A 16,652-nucleotide genomic window follows, 5' to 3' on the forward strand; every position below is an offset into this window, starting at 1 on the left:
TTTTAGAGGATGGTAGCGAACTAAAACTAATTTTCTTGTTAATGAAATGAGTAAAAAAAAAAAATGATGAATTTTTTTATCAGATAAATCCACAACCACCCAAGACTGAACGTAACTTAGAAAACTAATAAAGTAATAATAATTCAGCTTATCGGTTTGTTTTGTCTACCTAGCTAGTGGCACCATTTGAGAGAAAATGGTTAATCGAAATCTAATGATTTATATATACGTATATAGGGGAGGACCACACAGACTATTTATTTCAAAAACATGAACATCTTTTTCGCTGGTGACTTCATATGTTAACCAAATTATATGTTTGAGTTAATTGTCTCTAATATATCTCTGTTTTTATTGTGTTTGGCGTTTGCATTAGTTTACTCATGTGTAACCCGGTTGAATTCACGGTTGAGCATTTTTTCCAAACCAATTCAGATTATAGAAACATTATCGGGACTAGTAAATACGAGTACTTCTGACTGGTCGTCAGATATAAAAATTAAAATGATAGTCAAAAACACGGTCTAACCAAAATACACTAATTAAAAGTTTTATCATATAAAGGAAGAGACTATGGTTCAAGTTTCTCCATTATGATCGTCTCATAAATAGAATAAAGTTCTGTTTGGAATCTTCCAGTTTTTCCAACCATTAGATATATCGTTTTCTAGTATAGACCTAAAGTTAAAACATCGCTAAAATCGAGAATGTTAGTCACAACTCACAAGTGTATTAGAATGGGTGTATAATGTTTCAGAATGATTTGAATTTTTTTTTTTTAATTATGAACTTGCAAACTGTTAGAAATTTATAAAAATTCGTTGATCTAAAATATTTATATTCAATCAAATTTATATGATTCTATTTTGTATACTTTTTTATTCATCCTTTACTAATTATTATGATTTTTTGACCTTTTTAATAATTTTGATAAATTCATTATCGACCAACGGGAGCCATGATAAAATTTCGGTTGTAAAATTATATTGGGTTAAATGATAAGAGTTAGAATAAGGAAAAAAAAAGGAGCGTACAATATTAGAAATATATCAACATCGTCCGTACAGTCACGTAGCCAATGATAATTCGAAAACGCACCTCTTACTTTTTCTCATGCTCCAATCGAAAAATCCCCAGACAAAAATATAATTATTATTTATTAACTCCAAAGATAAATCGTGCTCCACACTTTGGTCATGATGGGACCCACAAAAAGATGCATATCTCCAAGTAATAAATTCTACAATATAGCAACTAAATATGGATGGTCCTACTTTTTCATACCTATTTTAATCTGGTCACTTCCTCTTTTAGGTTAAATCATATTCACTTTCTATATATACATAAATTCACCTATTTAAGGTGTTGAAATTAGGATTCATATTTATACTATTGAGAAATTTGTATTTATTTGTAATTTGTTAAAGCGCCCCCAGAAAAAGGACAGATTCCTTTACTGTCCACCTACTCCTTTCATTTTCTACTGTTTCTAACAATCTTGTGATTTCAGTTTGGTTTCTTAGGTTCGGTGAATCTCTGACGCTCATCGGCTCATGCTTTTTTGAATTTTTTTTCAAGAAATTTATATATTAGATATAAACAATTGGTGATTGCATAAAAAAAAAGAACAACATTATTGGTGATTCCTTGGATAAGTTAACTGGATATTCGTATATATATATAGAATGTATACAACTTTTTTGACAAAGAAAAAGATATACAACTTTCAAACAAGGTTTAATTCATCACTTAATCTTATGAGAACGAATATTCAGTTTTTTTTTTTGGGGGGGGGGGTTTGAAAATTTGAATGAATCCAAAAAAAGAATTGAATATACATCTTTTTTGAATTAATTTTATACTAACAAAGTTTGGAGTTACAGAATTTATCCAAACGTATAAATCTATGGTCTCTTAACTCTTAAAGTAAAATTGTAGGCAAATTCAAATCGAGGGATCTAAATGTTTTAGATTTGACGTTTTTTTTTTGTAAAAATCTATTAGATTGAAACTGTATTTTATAATATATTAGAACATTTTGTCCTTTTTGTTTAGTTATGAAAAAAAGGTTTAATTTTTTTTTTTTGTAAAACTATAATTCTGTGTTTCAATTCTTCATCTCTTTAGACAACCATAGAGGGTAACTAATTTATCCGGTACAGAAAACACACGTGGATAAGTTATCAAGTTGTCATAAGGTCTACAAAAGTCCATCTAATCAGACAATTGATTCTTGATCAAGAAACCACATAACACGTCGTCTTTGGTCTCATGTTTTAAGAATTCACATGTAGCCACCCCGTGAAATTTTTATATTTTTCAATATTTGTATTGATTTTATATCTTTCGCACATGTCAGAAAATTATAAAATCGATCTAACTAACATAACTCGGTATTCTACTATGTGCACCGTCTTTCATATGTTTTCCGATTCCTTATAGTTTTTCATCCCCAAGTCTGTATTAAGCCCTCAGAAACAACCAAACTGAAATTCCAAAACTACCATACGTCATGTTTCTCATTTGCAAAAGATTTGCTCTCCTAGTGGACATAACGCATATACCGAATTTCCCTCCAATGATAACTTTACATATAAAATTATTCATTTAATAACCAAAACAAAATACAAATTATTATTAGTTTCAAAAGATAAATAACAACTAAAGAAATCATTATTAGTTGCTTAACTTTCTGTAAACGCGTGATTTGGGGAATTATTTGTCTCAATACATTTGCACATGTATTAAATAGCACTTCATTTGAATCCAATGATATCCCTCTGTACAGTGTCCACTGATGATCTAGCCTCACTCTTCAAGCGTATTATATATATATATATATATATATGAAAATATAAGCACATAAAATTATGTATACATATATATATATATATATAAGCACATAAAATAAAATTACATAAATTTTTTTCAACAGCCAAGTAGAACGTTTGTTTTTTTTTTCAAAAAAATTATTTAATGTAAAGTAACTAAAGATACATGATCAACGGATTGAGATTAGGATTTAAAATGTCGGATAAAGAGGGTTATTAAAAATAAGTTAATTGGAGACTGTGAAGAGAGAGATTTGATTTGGCCATTGGGGAGAGAGTTCGCACTTCCCAGTTGAGGTACCGACACATGTCGGGCACATGGGGTAGGAAATATTCACATCCTCTGTGGAGGGGACCACAGAGCGTGCTGTGCACCGCCCTATGCTCTCTTTCAATCCGACGGTTCTTATTGCATCTGCAGATCCTCGTTTGCCCTTTCTTCAATCCCGTAAATATATGTTTGCGTCAGCTTTTCCCAACCTGGGCTTTTTATTCTTACCTGGGTATTCAATTAATCCGATTTCAGATGTCAATAAAATTAAACTAATGATTTATTAGTTTCACATATAAATTCACAAATGTTCTAATTAACTAAACTTTTTTCAAAAGAAATATTATAAAACACAAAAGTATAAAAAACAAAGTATGTTTTAAATGTGTTTAATTGGATTTATGTATGAGTAAAAAAATGGATTTATGTATAATTGTTTAAAATAAGTTTATCACTATAACAAAATTTCAATTTCAAAATATCCCAATAAACAAATTATATTCACAAAAGGCCCGTAGGCGAATGTTTTCATTTTCTTAACATGGGCATGGCCCTGGTGGGGATATAGGCCAAAAACTTAGCAGCCCTTCTCTTTTGACATTCTTTCTTTTCATTATCTGAAAAGAATTTAGAAGAACAATAAAGTAATAATAATACCACAAAGACAAGTTTAGATCATCGCACCGATCGCAAATCTCAGCCATCTTTTTGTCAGTCTGTGTTATGTTGGAACAATGTTAGGTGCAAAGATGGCTATGAGCAGAGGAATTCTTCTTAAGCAGGACAAGAAGTCGTTCTTGCTGATTTTTTGATCTTTGTCGTCGTCAAGCAAACTATACATCCCTTGAATCTGAAACATGAGATAAACCCAACCGTTAGGCGATTGATCTTTCCCAAATTTAGAGATTTGGATTTGTATGTACACTTAACCTCGTCCTTGTTCCAGTTTGGGATTTTGTGTTTGAGCGCGTCTCCAAGCTGAGCCAAAGACAAGGAAACGAGTAAGTCATAAGAAGCCAAAAGCAAATATGATAAAAAAAAAAAAAAAGAGAGGTGAAGAATTGAATCTACTTCTTGAATGGAGATATAGCCATCTCCATCTGCGTCACAGTGGGAAAAGGATAGCTCGCATATTTGCTGAAAAAGTGGCTGTGTCGATACATGAGCCGAGGCAAACAAGAACTGCAGAGCAATCAGCAGAAGAAGTATATTATGGATTGTATGCTAAAAATTTCTACAAATGAAGCCGCTTGAATCATATATAATGTTAGGCCTAAAATTACCTGTCTGAAAGTGATTGATCCGGCCTTGTCCACATCGATGAACCCAAATATCTACAGCAATATGCTTTGTATAAGTAAGTTTCCCGAGCCATAAACGACGGTAAAAATGAAGGCAAGGAAATAATTTATTATCATTAACTGACCCCTTTTGAAAGAGGGCAAGGCTTCAGTTTAAAAACCCGAAGAAAGTCAACCAGTCTGACACGTCCACTGCAGAAAGGATAACGTTCTTGAGGTTGTAGGGAAATTTGATACTTCGAGAACTGGAACGCCAAAAAGAGGTCTATACTCTTTTCTATTTACTTATAAGAAGACTATAGTCCTTACCTCGAGTCCGGATTCATGGAAGAAAACGTATCCAAAAACCGCACTGCTTCTACGCTGCTTACATGAAATAGCTGAAAAGAACAAAGACAGAACAATGCAATCACTAGGGAGACAAAAAAGGCACGACTAATGGACTTTTTTCTCTTGGTATTATTAAATACAGGACATTGAATAATGAGGTTCAAACATATTTTTTCCACGGTTTTGTGTACTCGATAATACCACAATCAAAGATAAATGTCTCATATGTGTAAATGAGAAGCATTAAACTAGTAACGCTAGATGATAAACTTACCGACTCAACCCTTGCCATTTCAACCATGTAATTTGAGGGGTTTTGCTGCAACAGAACATTAGGGAAGAAATAAATGATCAATAAGATGAACTGCACAAACTTGTGGCTCAACTGTGAGTTAGATTAATTCCGAAGACACTTCCAGACATAGATAAGAAACAACATATGGATCTATTCAAGAGAGCAAGAACATTCATGAGCTGCACATACCAGCTTTAACTCAGTTGCTCTGTTGAGTAGCATCAAGTCCCCATAAGAATGAGATGTTTGTACGACATTCAAAGATGTTGCAATTGCATGACTGGTCTGTATTCATAAGTATACCATGAGGACTATATTTCAACATAAGAACACGAAAAATGCAGAAAAGTAATCTCAATCTCAACCAAATACACACCTTCTGCGATAAACGCACAGCATTCTGTTTTTGATTGTCACTGGGATAGATTACTGGAAGGTATTCAACCTGTTTGATTCCCGGAAAAAAGATCCAAATACGTGAAATTTTGAAACACAGAGTCAACTAAGCTTAAGCGATATGAACATTGCCTACCTCCATGAAATTGTGAAATTGGGTGAACATTCTAAACATGAGCATCAACAAAGAAATATTTCCCCTGAAAGCTTCGTTAACATCAGTAAGGAATATTTTTCTTTTTTTTTAGGAGAAGGTATTAAAAACAAAATACAGACACGAAAAAAGGTCTCAACTCACCAGGATTGATCAAAATGTACATGGGGATACCGAACTACTACAGGTTGAATGGGGTAACCAGGGATGAAGGCGCCTAGTTGGAAGGAAATAAGAACTTTCCCATTAGTCGTCGTTCCTTCCGGGAATAACAGCAGGCGGGGAAATCTGTCGCAGGAAGCTTTTCTCTGTATTTACATCCTTGAAAGCACATTGCGTATCAAATACAAAAAACCATTTGAATCCGTTTCAACCACAAAATGGTTTATAAGTCATGAACATGGTGTATGAGCCAATCTCTTTGATAAATTTACTCAACTTAAGAAAAAGAACAAAAAAAACTACTAGACATCAATAGACATGCCACAGAAACTCTATACCTTTATCTCATGCACAGCGTCCTTCCTTGATGTCTGTGAGAATCTATTAACATATATCACCTAGAATTTTCAAAAAACGGAACCTTTAGTACAAAACTAGGCACCAGCATCTTATACCACTATGTGCTTACAAAATTTGCTAAAAGAAATACTTCTATAAAAGGGGCTGGTTGCCTACCTGCATTGCCCTGATAATAGTTCCAACAAAGGGAAGTGAATCATGCGACTCCGATGCAACAATGGTCGGTGATAATTCATAGAAGTAGAAGATTGGTTCAATATAAGATACATGGTTTGATACAACGATGGGAGCAATCTCCCTCCGAGCAGGTTTCCCTTTCCGTCGTATCCACTGATAACTGCAGGACCAAGGAAGATTATGAACATTGGAAAATCTATAAACAAACTAACAATCCTTGATTGGATTCAATCAATAATCGGCAAACACTAAGTTCAAATCTACGACTAAAAACACCGAGCTCGCTTAAATCGTAGGGATTATAGCAATCACTAAGTTCTGGCGATTCGGGTAAATGATGAAATCAGAGAGAGAGAGAGAGAGGGAGCAAAACTCACCCGAAAGAGAAGAGGATACATCTGGTACAGATCCGAGTAATCCACATGATTCTGCATCTCCATTGAGGCATAGGGTTGTGTTTATCCTTCCAGCCAGCAAGTGCCAATTTCGTAGCCAAGTAACCAACAGCTAAGCTAGCCCCAAACAGAACAAGTCTAACCAAAGCAATCGGGAGGCAAATCACGATCTTAATCGCTTCGTAGAGTCCGCAAACCCCAGGCGTATCGTTCCGAAATGGATCCACCGTCGTCGGACCGAGAACCGGAGGCTCGGCCTCGCTGAGAAACCCGAAAGGATTACTTGGATTGAGATGGTCAAATTCAAAACCACGTGAAACACGAGAGTCATGATTTTCTTCACAGACGGGTTTTCCTACGGCGGGAAGATCGAGCCCTGAGTCGTCGCCGTCGACATCGATTGAGATAACGACCTCTTGTTGATCGGATGTTTGGTGCTGGATCAGGGGAGACGCCAAATCAGGATCCGCCATTCTCGGTGACTGTAAGAACACAGAGAGAGAAAGAGAAAAGAAAAGAGGAGAGAGCGGGAGAGATTGGTACACGCTTGTGGTGGAATGTCATTTGTTTCTTTCCATTATCTTTTTTTTATTTATGGTTAAACTAATTAATTATCTATTATTCTTGTTTTTGTAACTAATTACCTATTATTCTTCGATGCTTAAAAGTTCGCTCTGTTTTGTTTTATGAACAATAAAATTGAATTAGTTTTCGCTCTGTTGTTGAACAAGTGTTTCTTTAAGAACTACCAAATGTTTATATTGCAGCTGGAGTTTAGCAAAGCGATTACGGAATAAACAATATAATTACAAGGGGGCACGATAAAGTTTTCGTCAACGCAAGCAGATAATTTATATAAGGATTATGATTGCACATGGACTGTCATAACAACTCATAAATAATCTCAAATGGAGTTTCAAGACCAAAAAAATAACAAATCTCAAATGGAAAAAGGCGACGGGTATTTAGTTCTGGTTGTCGTCGTCAAATTAAAGGACTTAAGGCCGATTTTGCTAACATAGTTAATATCTGGAAATGTTAAAAAAAGAAGTTAATATCTGGAATTTTAAAATTAGTAAATCCATGTCCAGTCCCAGGGGTTTGACATATTCGGCCGACATACCAATTTGTAAATGCGGGTTGTTAAGAATTAATATCTACTATTATCATTGACTTGAAACGTGTGTCAAAAGATAATACGCTAAGCTTGGGTTGTTCAGTGTATAAGTCAGGCCTGCAAAATAGTAGGCCTTAAATATTTTGGCCCTAAATGTTATGTAAGCACATACTTGTCTCTCTTTAGGCTTAGCTCTTTGATGTCATCAAGCATAGGTTTTCTTATCGTTATGGTTTACATTTGGTTTCATATTCTTATCCATGAACATTGAAATTTATAGGCTAAGCCTATAAAAGAGAAAAGAGGTCCACAACAAAAGAAAGAGAGCGACATGTCATGTCAAGTCCACGTGGACTCCTATAGCCAACTCTTCTGGAACTTTTTTCCCATTCGCCAATTTGATTTGGGCCTCCAATAATTCCTTTATCCCGTGTCTGTGTCTTTTATAGAGTTTGTTTAAAGTACTAGTTTCATAATTAGCTAAACCACATTTACTGTTAACGGTGAGTAACTGAGAATAATGGTATAACAACCACACTTCATAACAGGCATTAATAAATTATCTAATATCTAGTAGTAAATCGTGTCTGGCGTAGAGACGTGAGCAAAAGCAAAATATCTACCACTGAAAGTGTTGAATAAAAGGAGATAGAATTAACGGTTAGGACGAGATGATAGAATGAACGGTAGAGATTTAATGGATAAGAAGCAGAGCCCACGCCAGTCTGTTCATGCGTGTTCACAGGCCCCACGAAACAAAGTCGTATTAGTGGTACAAGCAAGCTACTAGGCCCCGCCAAAGAAAATCATACACGGACTTAGACTTTACGAAAATCAAAAGGAACAATAAAGTAATGCTTTTTAACACTTCTTAAAAAAAGGAATTATCTAAAAAGTAATGCTATGACAATTTTAGTAAAAAATCATCAGAGTTAAATTATTATTTTCGTATAGATTAAAAAATTTTCAAACATCAATATCACAATTGTTGTTGGGTGGACCATGACTTCGGATTTTTTTAATTATAAGAGGGCTTCAGTAAATCTTATTGTGGCAAATTTTGGTATACTTTTACAAACCAAAAACCAAAGTCCAAAAACTGAAGACAAAGTGGTGAGGCCCACCAAATAAAACGAAACGTTTCGAAGTTATGCTTAAATAGGGTCCCACAGGCACGGACCACAGTAACCCTACCGAAATGGGGACCACACCCAACCTGGCCGCCTCGGAAGCTATGCGTAAGGTGGGGGGACTGTGTGGCCCCTCCCTCTTTCTCCCACTCGCCAGAGCCTCTCTCTGCTTTTCTTTGTTTTTTCGTTTTTTTTGGGTGCGTGTTGACCCACCAGCGAAATGGACCCCACATCTGCCTAAAAACTAGGCCCACTTAACACGTGCGCGTCTTTACTCCCTTCCTCACGTGCCCACGTGACCGTTTCCTCCTCCGGTGATACGCACGCCGTTCAGTGGTTCGATGACCGTGTCGTGGTGGTCATGAACTGGTGAAGCTCTTGTTTATCGTAAATCTCTAGCGAGAAGTCTCTAAGCATATGCGTCGTTGACGACGAACCTCCGATTCTTATGTCGGAGCTCGAGCTCGGAGCCATAATCGACGTCGTATTCGATGGCTTCGAACCGGTTATCACTCCGTTGCTGGGAACAACATGAACAGGTGGGGGTCTAGCCATCGAGGAAGCCTGTTGAACGGCGGCGACATAAGACGACGGCGAAGCGGCAGCTGGAAAAGCAAGCATCTGCGGCTGATTCGACGGACCAGCGACCTGTGGAACGAAGAAGAAAGCTCCTACCGCCGGAATCACTGCGTTCGAAGGAATCGCCCACATCGGGATCATCCCTTGCGGCAGAGTTTGTTGAGCCACGGTGGATGCCGGAGCTTGCAGAGGCTGGATTGTTGCCGTGGAAATTGGAGCTAAACCGGAACAAACCGAAACTGCGTCGTTTATGTCTATATACTCACTGTTAGAAGGTCGTTTGCGTCTCTTCTTCGCCGGATTCTCCCCCAAATCGGAATCAGTGTTCGTGGTGGTTGGGATTTTTAGGGTTCCGTTTACCGACATAGCGATGGCTGGAACCGTTCCCGTACCCGTTGCCGCGATAATCGCCGGCTCGGCGTTCTCCAATAACCACCGAATCGTCTCGCCGTCGGATTTGTGTCCTAGCTCCCGAGTCAACTGAAAAATCCTAGCCGCACACGTGGCAGGCATCCGTATTCTCCTCCCTCTTCCTTCAACTTTGGTGTGACGGTCTTTAGTTGACGCTCTCTTCAATGGCGGTCCCATCGTCGATGGTGGAGCTAAAGACATTGAAATCGACGGAGTCGCCGCCTCTAACGACGGTTCCGCCTTGGGCTCGAGGCTCGCCGTGGGATTTGCCTTTAAAGGTTTAGAAGTTTCCACGTTTCTGATGCCGTTGATGATGCTTTGATCAACGGATCTTAGGCGTTCATCTTTGCCTCCAATTTCTTGCTTCTTAATCGTCGTCATTAAACTATAACGGACGGTGGAGATGACGACGACGAGAGATGTAAAAGCGGAACAGAGAAGCGGATACTCTGGAAAAGAATCGTTTTAACGGCGTTACACGTCGGGGGAGATATTAACTGTGACTTGTCTATATATATATAGCAAGTAGGCAGTGAGAATACTGACGCTTTTTTGATCCGGGAAAAATCAACGGTTTTTGATATATTGGATTAGCTTTTGAGAGCCATTAGGATTTTACCACCTGGATCCTTCCCCTCCTATGGTTTCCATCTTCTGTTGGACCATCGGTTCAGTGGGTTCCAGAAAATTTTATTTCCTCTTTATAAAAGACTTTCTTACAATTTGATCTTTAGAAGAGGAGCAATTATTGAGTTTATATACAAGCTGTTACTAATGTGCAACGTAATGCAAAATTTCTCTCAAAATTTATATTTGTTGAAAAAAGTTCGATGTGATATAAATCTTGCAGAATGGAAGTTCGTTTCAATCCCAAACCGAAGCAAAACTTCATCAAAACCAATATAAATAAACATTGGTTACTATATAAACCGACCAGACAGTGTAACAATCACACAATAATTCCCTCAGCTTGTCAAGTTTATTTTTCCTAACCCTTGAAAAGATCTGAATAATAATTTTTCGGGTAGGAAAATAAAGATTTCTTTCAAAACGCCCATACTTGGGATTGGACCCCATTTATGTAGGTCACAAGGGCTGCGCCACCAGAAAGCTAATTAGTGTTTCGGGAATAATCCTTTCCTGGATTCCAAAATCCTATTGTCCTTGTACTAAACCGGTGAACCCATTACACAAACACATACTTCTAATTAGACAATGTTCAATCCGGATATCATAAAGATTCAATACAAAATATAACACTAATCAGCTTAATTCTTAGTTTGAGGAAGTTAATTGGTTCACCTTTTGTATATAAAGAAATAGTTACTTATTACTCCCTCTGTTCAGAATTATTTGATGTTTAAGGTTTTTGCACACAGTTTAATGATTCATTTAATTTTTATTTTTCCTATACTAAAAATATTATTTATAATTCATTTAAATATCATTCAGCCAATAAGAAAACAATCTTCAAAATATAAAAGATCAAAAACTATAAAAATTCATTAAATTTTGCATTGAAAAGTGAGAACATCAAATAATTCTGAACAAAAAAAACCTTCTAAAACATCAAATAATTCTGAACAGAGGGAGTATTTTTTAAGATATGATGATAGAAAAACAAGAGTTAAAACAGTAACTAGTATATCTAACTAGCTTCTCTTTCAATTTGATTAAACCATGTGAACAGAAAGCGGGCCTACCACCAAAAAAAAGAAAAGAAAGAAAAGGCTACAAAACGAAAACGGGTTAAAGTGGGTCTGAATGGACCCTACCTTCCAGTGCCGGTCACACCACACAATGTTGAGAGGCAAGGCCCATTTATTTGGCCCCACCACTCTCTCTCTGCACACTTTGATCAATAAACGAACGGATCAGATCAGTATTAAACCCGACTCGCATACAGACATAATACCGGTTTAGCCAGTAATCTTCTTCGGGCTTTAAATCCAATGGGCTCCACATTCTCGGTAAGAGATTCGGGTCCACCACCGTAGGATAATATCGTAATTTTTGATGCCCACCAAAGTTTTGCTTACCATAGATAAAAGCATACCATTACGTCAGCATAATTTATGTCAGGCTGAACTGATGTAAAGATACAATTTTGAGGTGTCGGATTTACACAATTTTACACAGAACTGATGTTATCAATCTATGATGAACAATTTCATCATTCAGCAATTCTTTCTCTCTGTTAACCTATAAAGTTAACTTATCAAAGATTCTCTCGTATTGATATATGAACATAAATAAAAAAGTGTTCTGATGTTCCACTTCTACCCATGAAAACGGCTTTGTTTTATTTGTCTAAAATTCTGGAAATGAAACAAGTAATATCTAATGTTGTATAAAAACAAATTATTAAGACACAAAAAAATAAAGGATTAAGTTTCATTCTCTTTTAAAAGAGTTTATTAGACATTTATCATAATATGTCTTATCAATACAATATTTTGTTCAATTGATAAAACAATTTTTTTTTAAAAAAATACATTTTGAATTTATATAAAGTAAACATTTCTGTTTAGATTTTGATATATTAAAATGAATTATGATAATAAACTTCAAATAAAAAGTCATAAATATCTTCTACTTAACTAAAATTATTTAAAAGAGACATAAAAAAAAAACAAAGTATAAAAAACAAAAGTATGTTTTAACTATGTTGAATTGGATTTATGTCTAATAATTTAGAATAAGTTTATCACTATAACTAAATTTCAATATCAAAATATATCCCAAAATAAATAACAAAACTATATTCACAAAGTCACGCAGGCGAGTGTTTCTTTTTTCTTAACATGGGCACGGGCTGGTTATACTCACGACCCTGATATGTAAGTGTACCGTGACTGAGCTCCCACCAAAAGCTCCACAATTTTCTCTGCAAAATCGAACTAAAGTCAAGAACGCACGAGGAATCGACGATCAACGATATCTGTAGAATGTAATGACATGACATCTAAAAGCAAACCTGTGAGGAAACCGATCAATGGAACTGGTTCCACCGTCTTCTGAGAGCTTTCCAGCTTCTGCCTGCAATCACCGTCACACAAACATATTGGTCTACTATTAACCGCGATAGCATAAGCCATACCCAATTCGTTTTTTTTTTCCTTCTTTTCTTTTCCATATCAGAACAAACCCAAAGCAACAGAAAAAAAAATACATATTTACTTCCCTTGGGTTTTTAAACAGAAAAACGCACTCACCTGGTATACTTGGTGAAGAAAGGATCTCTCATTAGGTACAATGCCCAAAGCAGCTTCCGTCTCCTGAGCTGAATCGAAAACAAGGAATTTTCAGTTAAACTGTTTCAACATTAAAATGCAATTGATTGTCCTAGAAATGTCCTAACCTCGTCCCTTTCAGGTTGAGAGAAATGGATTTGCTTGCTCTTCTCCCCACACAACTTCAAATTTGAAAGAATCCCCATTCCCAGTGTGTCCACGGAAAGCGATATAGCCCAAGGAATCCAAGACCTGACTCCATATCTTCTGATGAAAAGAACGTAGATGAGCGGTCTCGTTATGAACAGAACCTCACCTATTACAAATAACGCTCCCTTAACACCCTTTTCAGATAATAGCTCGGAGAGCGTTGTTCGCCTCTCCTTGATCATTGCTGGCTCTATAACTGCTTGCTGATGTTGAATCCTTCGAGACCAACCCGAGTTATAATGTGTTGTAGTTCTTGTTCTTGCATTCTGACCAAATGAACTTAAAGCTGACATCGCCCGTCCTTCCAAGTTCCATGGATTATGATGATTTTGGTTTCCAAAACTATGAGGATTCCTATCTGAATTACCAGCTCTATTTTGCAACTCCGATTGGTTAGAATCTTTCCCATCATTAGGTGTTTCCCCTCCTTGAAGAAGCATCTTATATCCGCTATTCCGAAACAAGGCTAACCTAATGAGAGCCCTGCAAATTAACATTCTCCGGATATCAAAAAAGCCGACCAAGAATGTTGTAAGTGATCAAGAAAAAAAAAGAAGAAGCAAACTTACTTCATAGCTTCAGTGCCAATAATGTAGTTCCATTTTTTGTCCCCATAGAAGTGTTCAGCCGCCACTTCCACAACGGTTTCGAAGTCCTTTAGGATGGCGATGAGTAACGGATAAGATAGGGATGAATCAGTCCCGGGAGATCCAACATGACCAGGGGTGGTTGGAGCATTTTCAATTATGTGTTCATTGATAGTTGTGAATATGCCCAGAAAAGCCGTTACTACAGAGTAGATTACAGAAACTTTCATCACAATTTGCGATTCAAAAGCACGAGAGAGATACGTAAAAGGGGGAAAAAACATTCTTCCAAAGTCAAGGGTTCTAATGAAATTATCAAAAACTGAGGACGGTAAACATGTGAGGAACAAGGTATGATTTGATAACCGATAAAACGAGTATAGGAGATTCAGAACACAAGTTCCATTCCAACAAGAGACTTAAGGAGCTAAACAGGGACAATAGAAGTAGTTTTTTGTTTCTAAGATTGAAAGCAGTAAAGTGTTACCAAAGTTTCACGAAAGCAGTAAAATGTTACCAAAGTTTCACAAAACCTGCTTCTGGTCCAATCTCTGAAGCTGAAAATTTCTCAGGAAGCAGCCATGTCAATCCCTGCAACCAAATAATCACACTCAATATCTGAGTAAAGTTTTGATAACTGAAGAGTTAATAGTATAGAATATAGCCTAATGAAATTCACAATTCCAACGATTTCGGCAAGCGATTAAGATCACAATCGCATCAAATCCACGAACTAATTCCAGTTTTGAGCTTCTGTAAGGGTTTCACTTTTCTTAAACTCAATAAAGGAAACGCTTCGATCTCAAATTTGCACTCTCTATAAGCTCTACTAGTCAAGCAAAAACTCAAACAACCAGACGATGAAACTTTAAATTTGGCACGAACGGGAACACGAAAGTAAACCCAGATAGATAGAGAATCAAAAAACAAACAAAAAAACTGGATTACAGGAATTGAGCAGAAGAGGAATGAATCTTACGTTGGCAAGAGATCCTAAGGAATGTACATACTCTCTATTTCTGCAAACCCATTGCTTATAAGCTTCCATGGAGCTTCAAAATTCGGAAAAATTGAATTTCTATCTCACAGAAGAAATTCCGAAACAAGAAAATCCCATTCACGTTGAATCTCTGAATTTTCCGTTCCTTGGTTGCAGCAATTTTGCCGGTTGCTGGGTATGTTATTGAGCGTCCATTATTCTGAAGTGAGAGCTAGAACCCAATCCTGTCCGTCAAATATATGCACAGTTCTATACAATTAACGATTACGATTAGATGAGCCACTTTTTAACGTGTGCGTAGCACAGGATTATTCATCGGGAAAAGTAATAAAACTTATCTAGTCGTACTAGATTTGAGGCCCAATTAAAGAAGAGCCCACATGTCCTAAACTAGAACGAATATTTGAGGCCCAATTAAGGAGCCCACATATCCTAAACTAGAACGAATATTTGAGGCCCAATTAAAAGAGCCCACCATGTCCTAAACTAGAACGATGATGACTTGATTCAACGTTTTCTTGCGCAGTGACGACGAAGCTGAAAGAGAGAAAGAACCCTAGAAGAGCTGGGGTTTGTTGATCAACATCGACGAGGATGCAATTAACTCTTGAATTCGGGTGCGACAATCCCTTTCTTTCTCTGTGAATTTACTTTGACCTATTCGAAAATTTCCCAACTCTCGGCTCTTTTTGCTTCTTTGATTAGTGTGAAAGTAATGTGGTCAAGGAATCTGTGTTCTTTTTTGGCATTTTACTTTTTGGTAACGTTTTTGCTTCTCTTTACTTCTAATTGTGTCTTTTGAGAGCTTTACAATTCGTCAACTTTTCATTTTAGTTGCTAGATCATCAAATAGGGATGGTTTGTTGTTGTTTTTGCTATTCTTTTGCCGATTGTTTCTATGTAGTGCTGGAATCGAAGAAGATGGACGATGAATATATCATATACGTGTTTAGTTCTTGTTCACTGATTAAACTTTGAATGGTAAAAATTTGCATGTGATCTGTAGGGGTGGTTTAGAGCTACTCTGTGATTCTGAAAAAATCCATAAAGTAAACGTCGATTTGCCTAATGGAGCAGATGATGTAAGCTCACAATTCTTAAGGTTTTTGGGTCATTATGATTATCTAAAGCTCACAGTAATAACTTTCTTTTCAAATCATAAATCAGTTAACAATGAAGCATTTGCTTTCTTGGGTTCGTACAAATCTAATCAAAGAGAGGCCTGAAATGTTCATGAAGGGAGATACTGTGTTAGTATGCCTTTCTTCTTCTTTATCAGCTCAAGTTTAAGGTTTAAGTGTTTTATTTATCTAACATGGAAAATCAAATGTTGTGCAGAAGACCTGGGGTTCTTGTGCTAGTGAATGACTGTGATTGGGAGCTAAGCGGTCAGCTCGATACAACAATCGAAGACAAAGATGTTATTGTTTTCATTTCGACCTTGCACGGTGGATGAAGAATCAGACTCGCCTTTTGATACTTGCTGTTTGTAGTGTCAGCAATTACTGAACCTAATGTATCTGTTTTACTTGAAAAAAAATATTGATAGTAGATTTATCTTATTATAAGAACCTTTCTTCACATACTGTCTAAACTAATATCTATCCAAATTTGTATATCTGTTTACTCTTCGTTGAACCGCTACAAAATCAACAACTCTACGAGCCTGGTCGTGAGTTATGGAACATCTATTATTTGCATCTATTTGGGTAT

General features: G+C 36.5%; 4 protein-coding genes across 5 annotated transcripts; 1 reads left to right on the forward strand and 3 right to left on the reverse strand.

The window, feature by feature from the left end:
• Window positions 1–3,549: 3,549 nt before the first annotated feature.
• On the reverse strand, window positions 3,550–7,209 carry LOC18015422 (lysophospholipid acyltransferase LPEAT2). Its single transcript, XM_006397683.2, has 14 exons — window positions 6,655–7,209; window positions 6,257–6,437; window positions 6,079–6,138; window positions 5,723–5,886; window positions 5,561–5,624; window positions 5,405–5,473; window positions 5,218–5,313; window positions 5,008–5,052; window positions 4,713–4,783; window positions 4,529–4,595; window positions 4,386–4,436; window positions 4,174–4,284; window positions 4,033–4,080; window positions 3,550–3,952 (listed from the first exon to the last, which is right to left on the reverse strand). The coding sequence occupies exons 1-14, from the start codon at window positions 7,143–7,145 to the stop codon at window positions 3,824–3,826; spliced, it is 1,647 nt and encodes a 548-aa protein (XP_006397746.1). The 5' UTR covers window positions 7,146–7,209; the 3' UTR covers window positions 3,550–3,823.
• A 1,593-nt stretch (window positions 7,210–8,802) lies between these two features.
• Window positions 8,803–10,410, reverse strand: LOC18015423 (transcription factor TCP9). The gene has a single exon (XM_006397684.2). It carries the CDS (start codon window positions 10,288–10,290, stop codon window positions 9,250–9,252), a length of 1,041 nt encoding a protein of 346 aa, XP_006397747.1. The 5' UTR covers window positions 10,291–10,410; the 3' UTR covers window positions 8,803–9,249.
• A 2,155-nt stretch (window positions 10,411–12,565) lies between these two features.
• LOC18015424 (peroxisome biogenesis protein 16) lies at window positions 12,566–15,127 on the reverse strand. Of its 2 annotated transcripts, none has more exons than XM_006397686.2 (7): window positions 14,919–15,127; window positions 14,473–14,530; window positions 13,922–14,141; window positions 13,271–13,835; window positions 13,125–13,192; window positions 12,887–12,948; window positions 12,566–12,796 (listed from the first exon to the last, which is right to left on the reverse strand). In XM_006397686.2, the coding sequence occupies exons 1-7, from the start codon at window positions 14,985–14,987 to the stop codon at window positions 12,735–12,737; spliced, it is 1,104 nt and encodes a 367-aa protein (XP_006397749.1). In that variant the 5' UTR covers window positions 14,988–15,127; the 3' UTR covers window positions 12,566–12,734. The 2 variants fall into 2 exon arrangements, with proteins under 2 accessions (XP_006397749.1, XP_006397748.1); XM_006397685.2 differs by having other exon boundaries at window positions 12,583–12,796; window positions 13,125–13,187.
• Window positions 15,128–15,418: 291 nt separating this feature from the next.
• On the forward strand, window positions 15,419–16,641 carry LOC18015425 (ubiquitin-related modifier 1 homolog 1). Its single transcript, XM_006397687.2, has 4 exons — window positions 15,419–15,556; window positions 15,946–16,021; window positions 16,107–16,189; window positions 16,278–16,641. The coding sequence occupies exons 1-4, from the start codon at window positions 15,534–15,536 to the stop codon at window positions 16,393–16,395; spliced, it is 300 nt and encodes a 99-aa protein (XP_006397750.1). The 5' UTR covers window positions 15,419–15,533; the 3' UTR covers window positions 16,396–16,641.
• Window positions 16,642–16,652: the final 11 nt, after the last annotated feature.

This window comes from Eutrema salsugineum, unplaced genomic scaffold (genome assembly GCF_000478725.1).
Source record: "Eutrema salsugineum unplaced genomic scaffold, Eutsalg1_0 scaffold_22, whole genome shotgun sequence".
NCBI classification, from domain to species: Eukaryota; Viridiplantae; Streptophyta; class Magnoliopsida; order Brassicales; family Brassicaceae; genus Eutrema; species Eutrema salsugineum.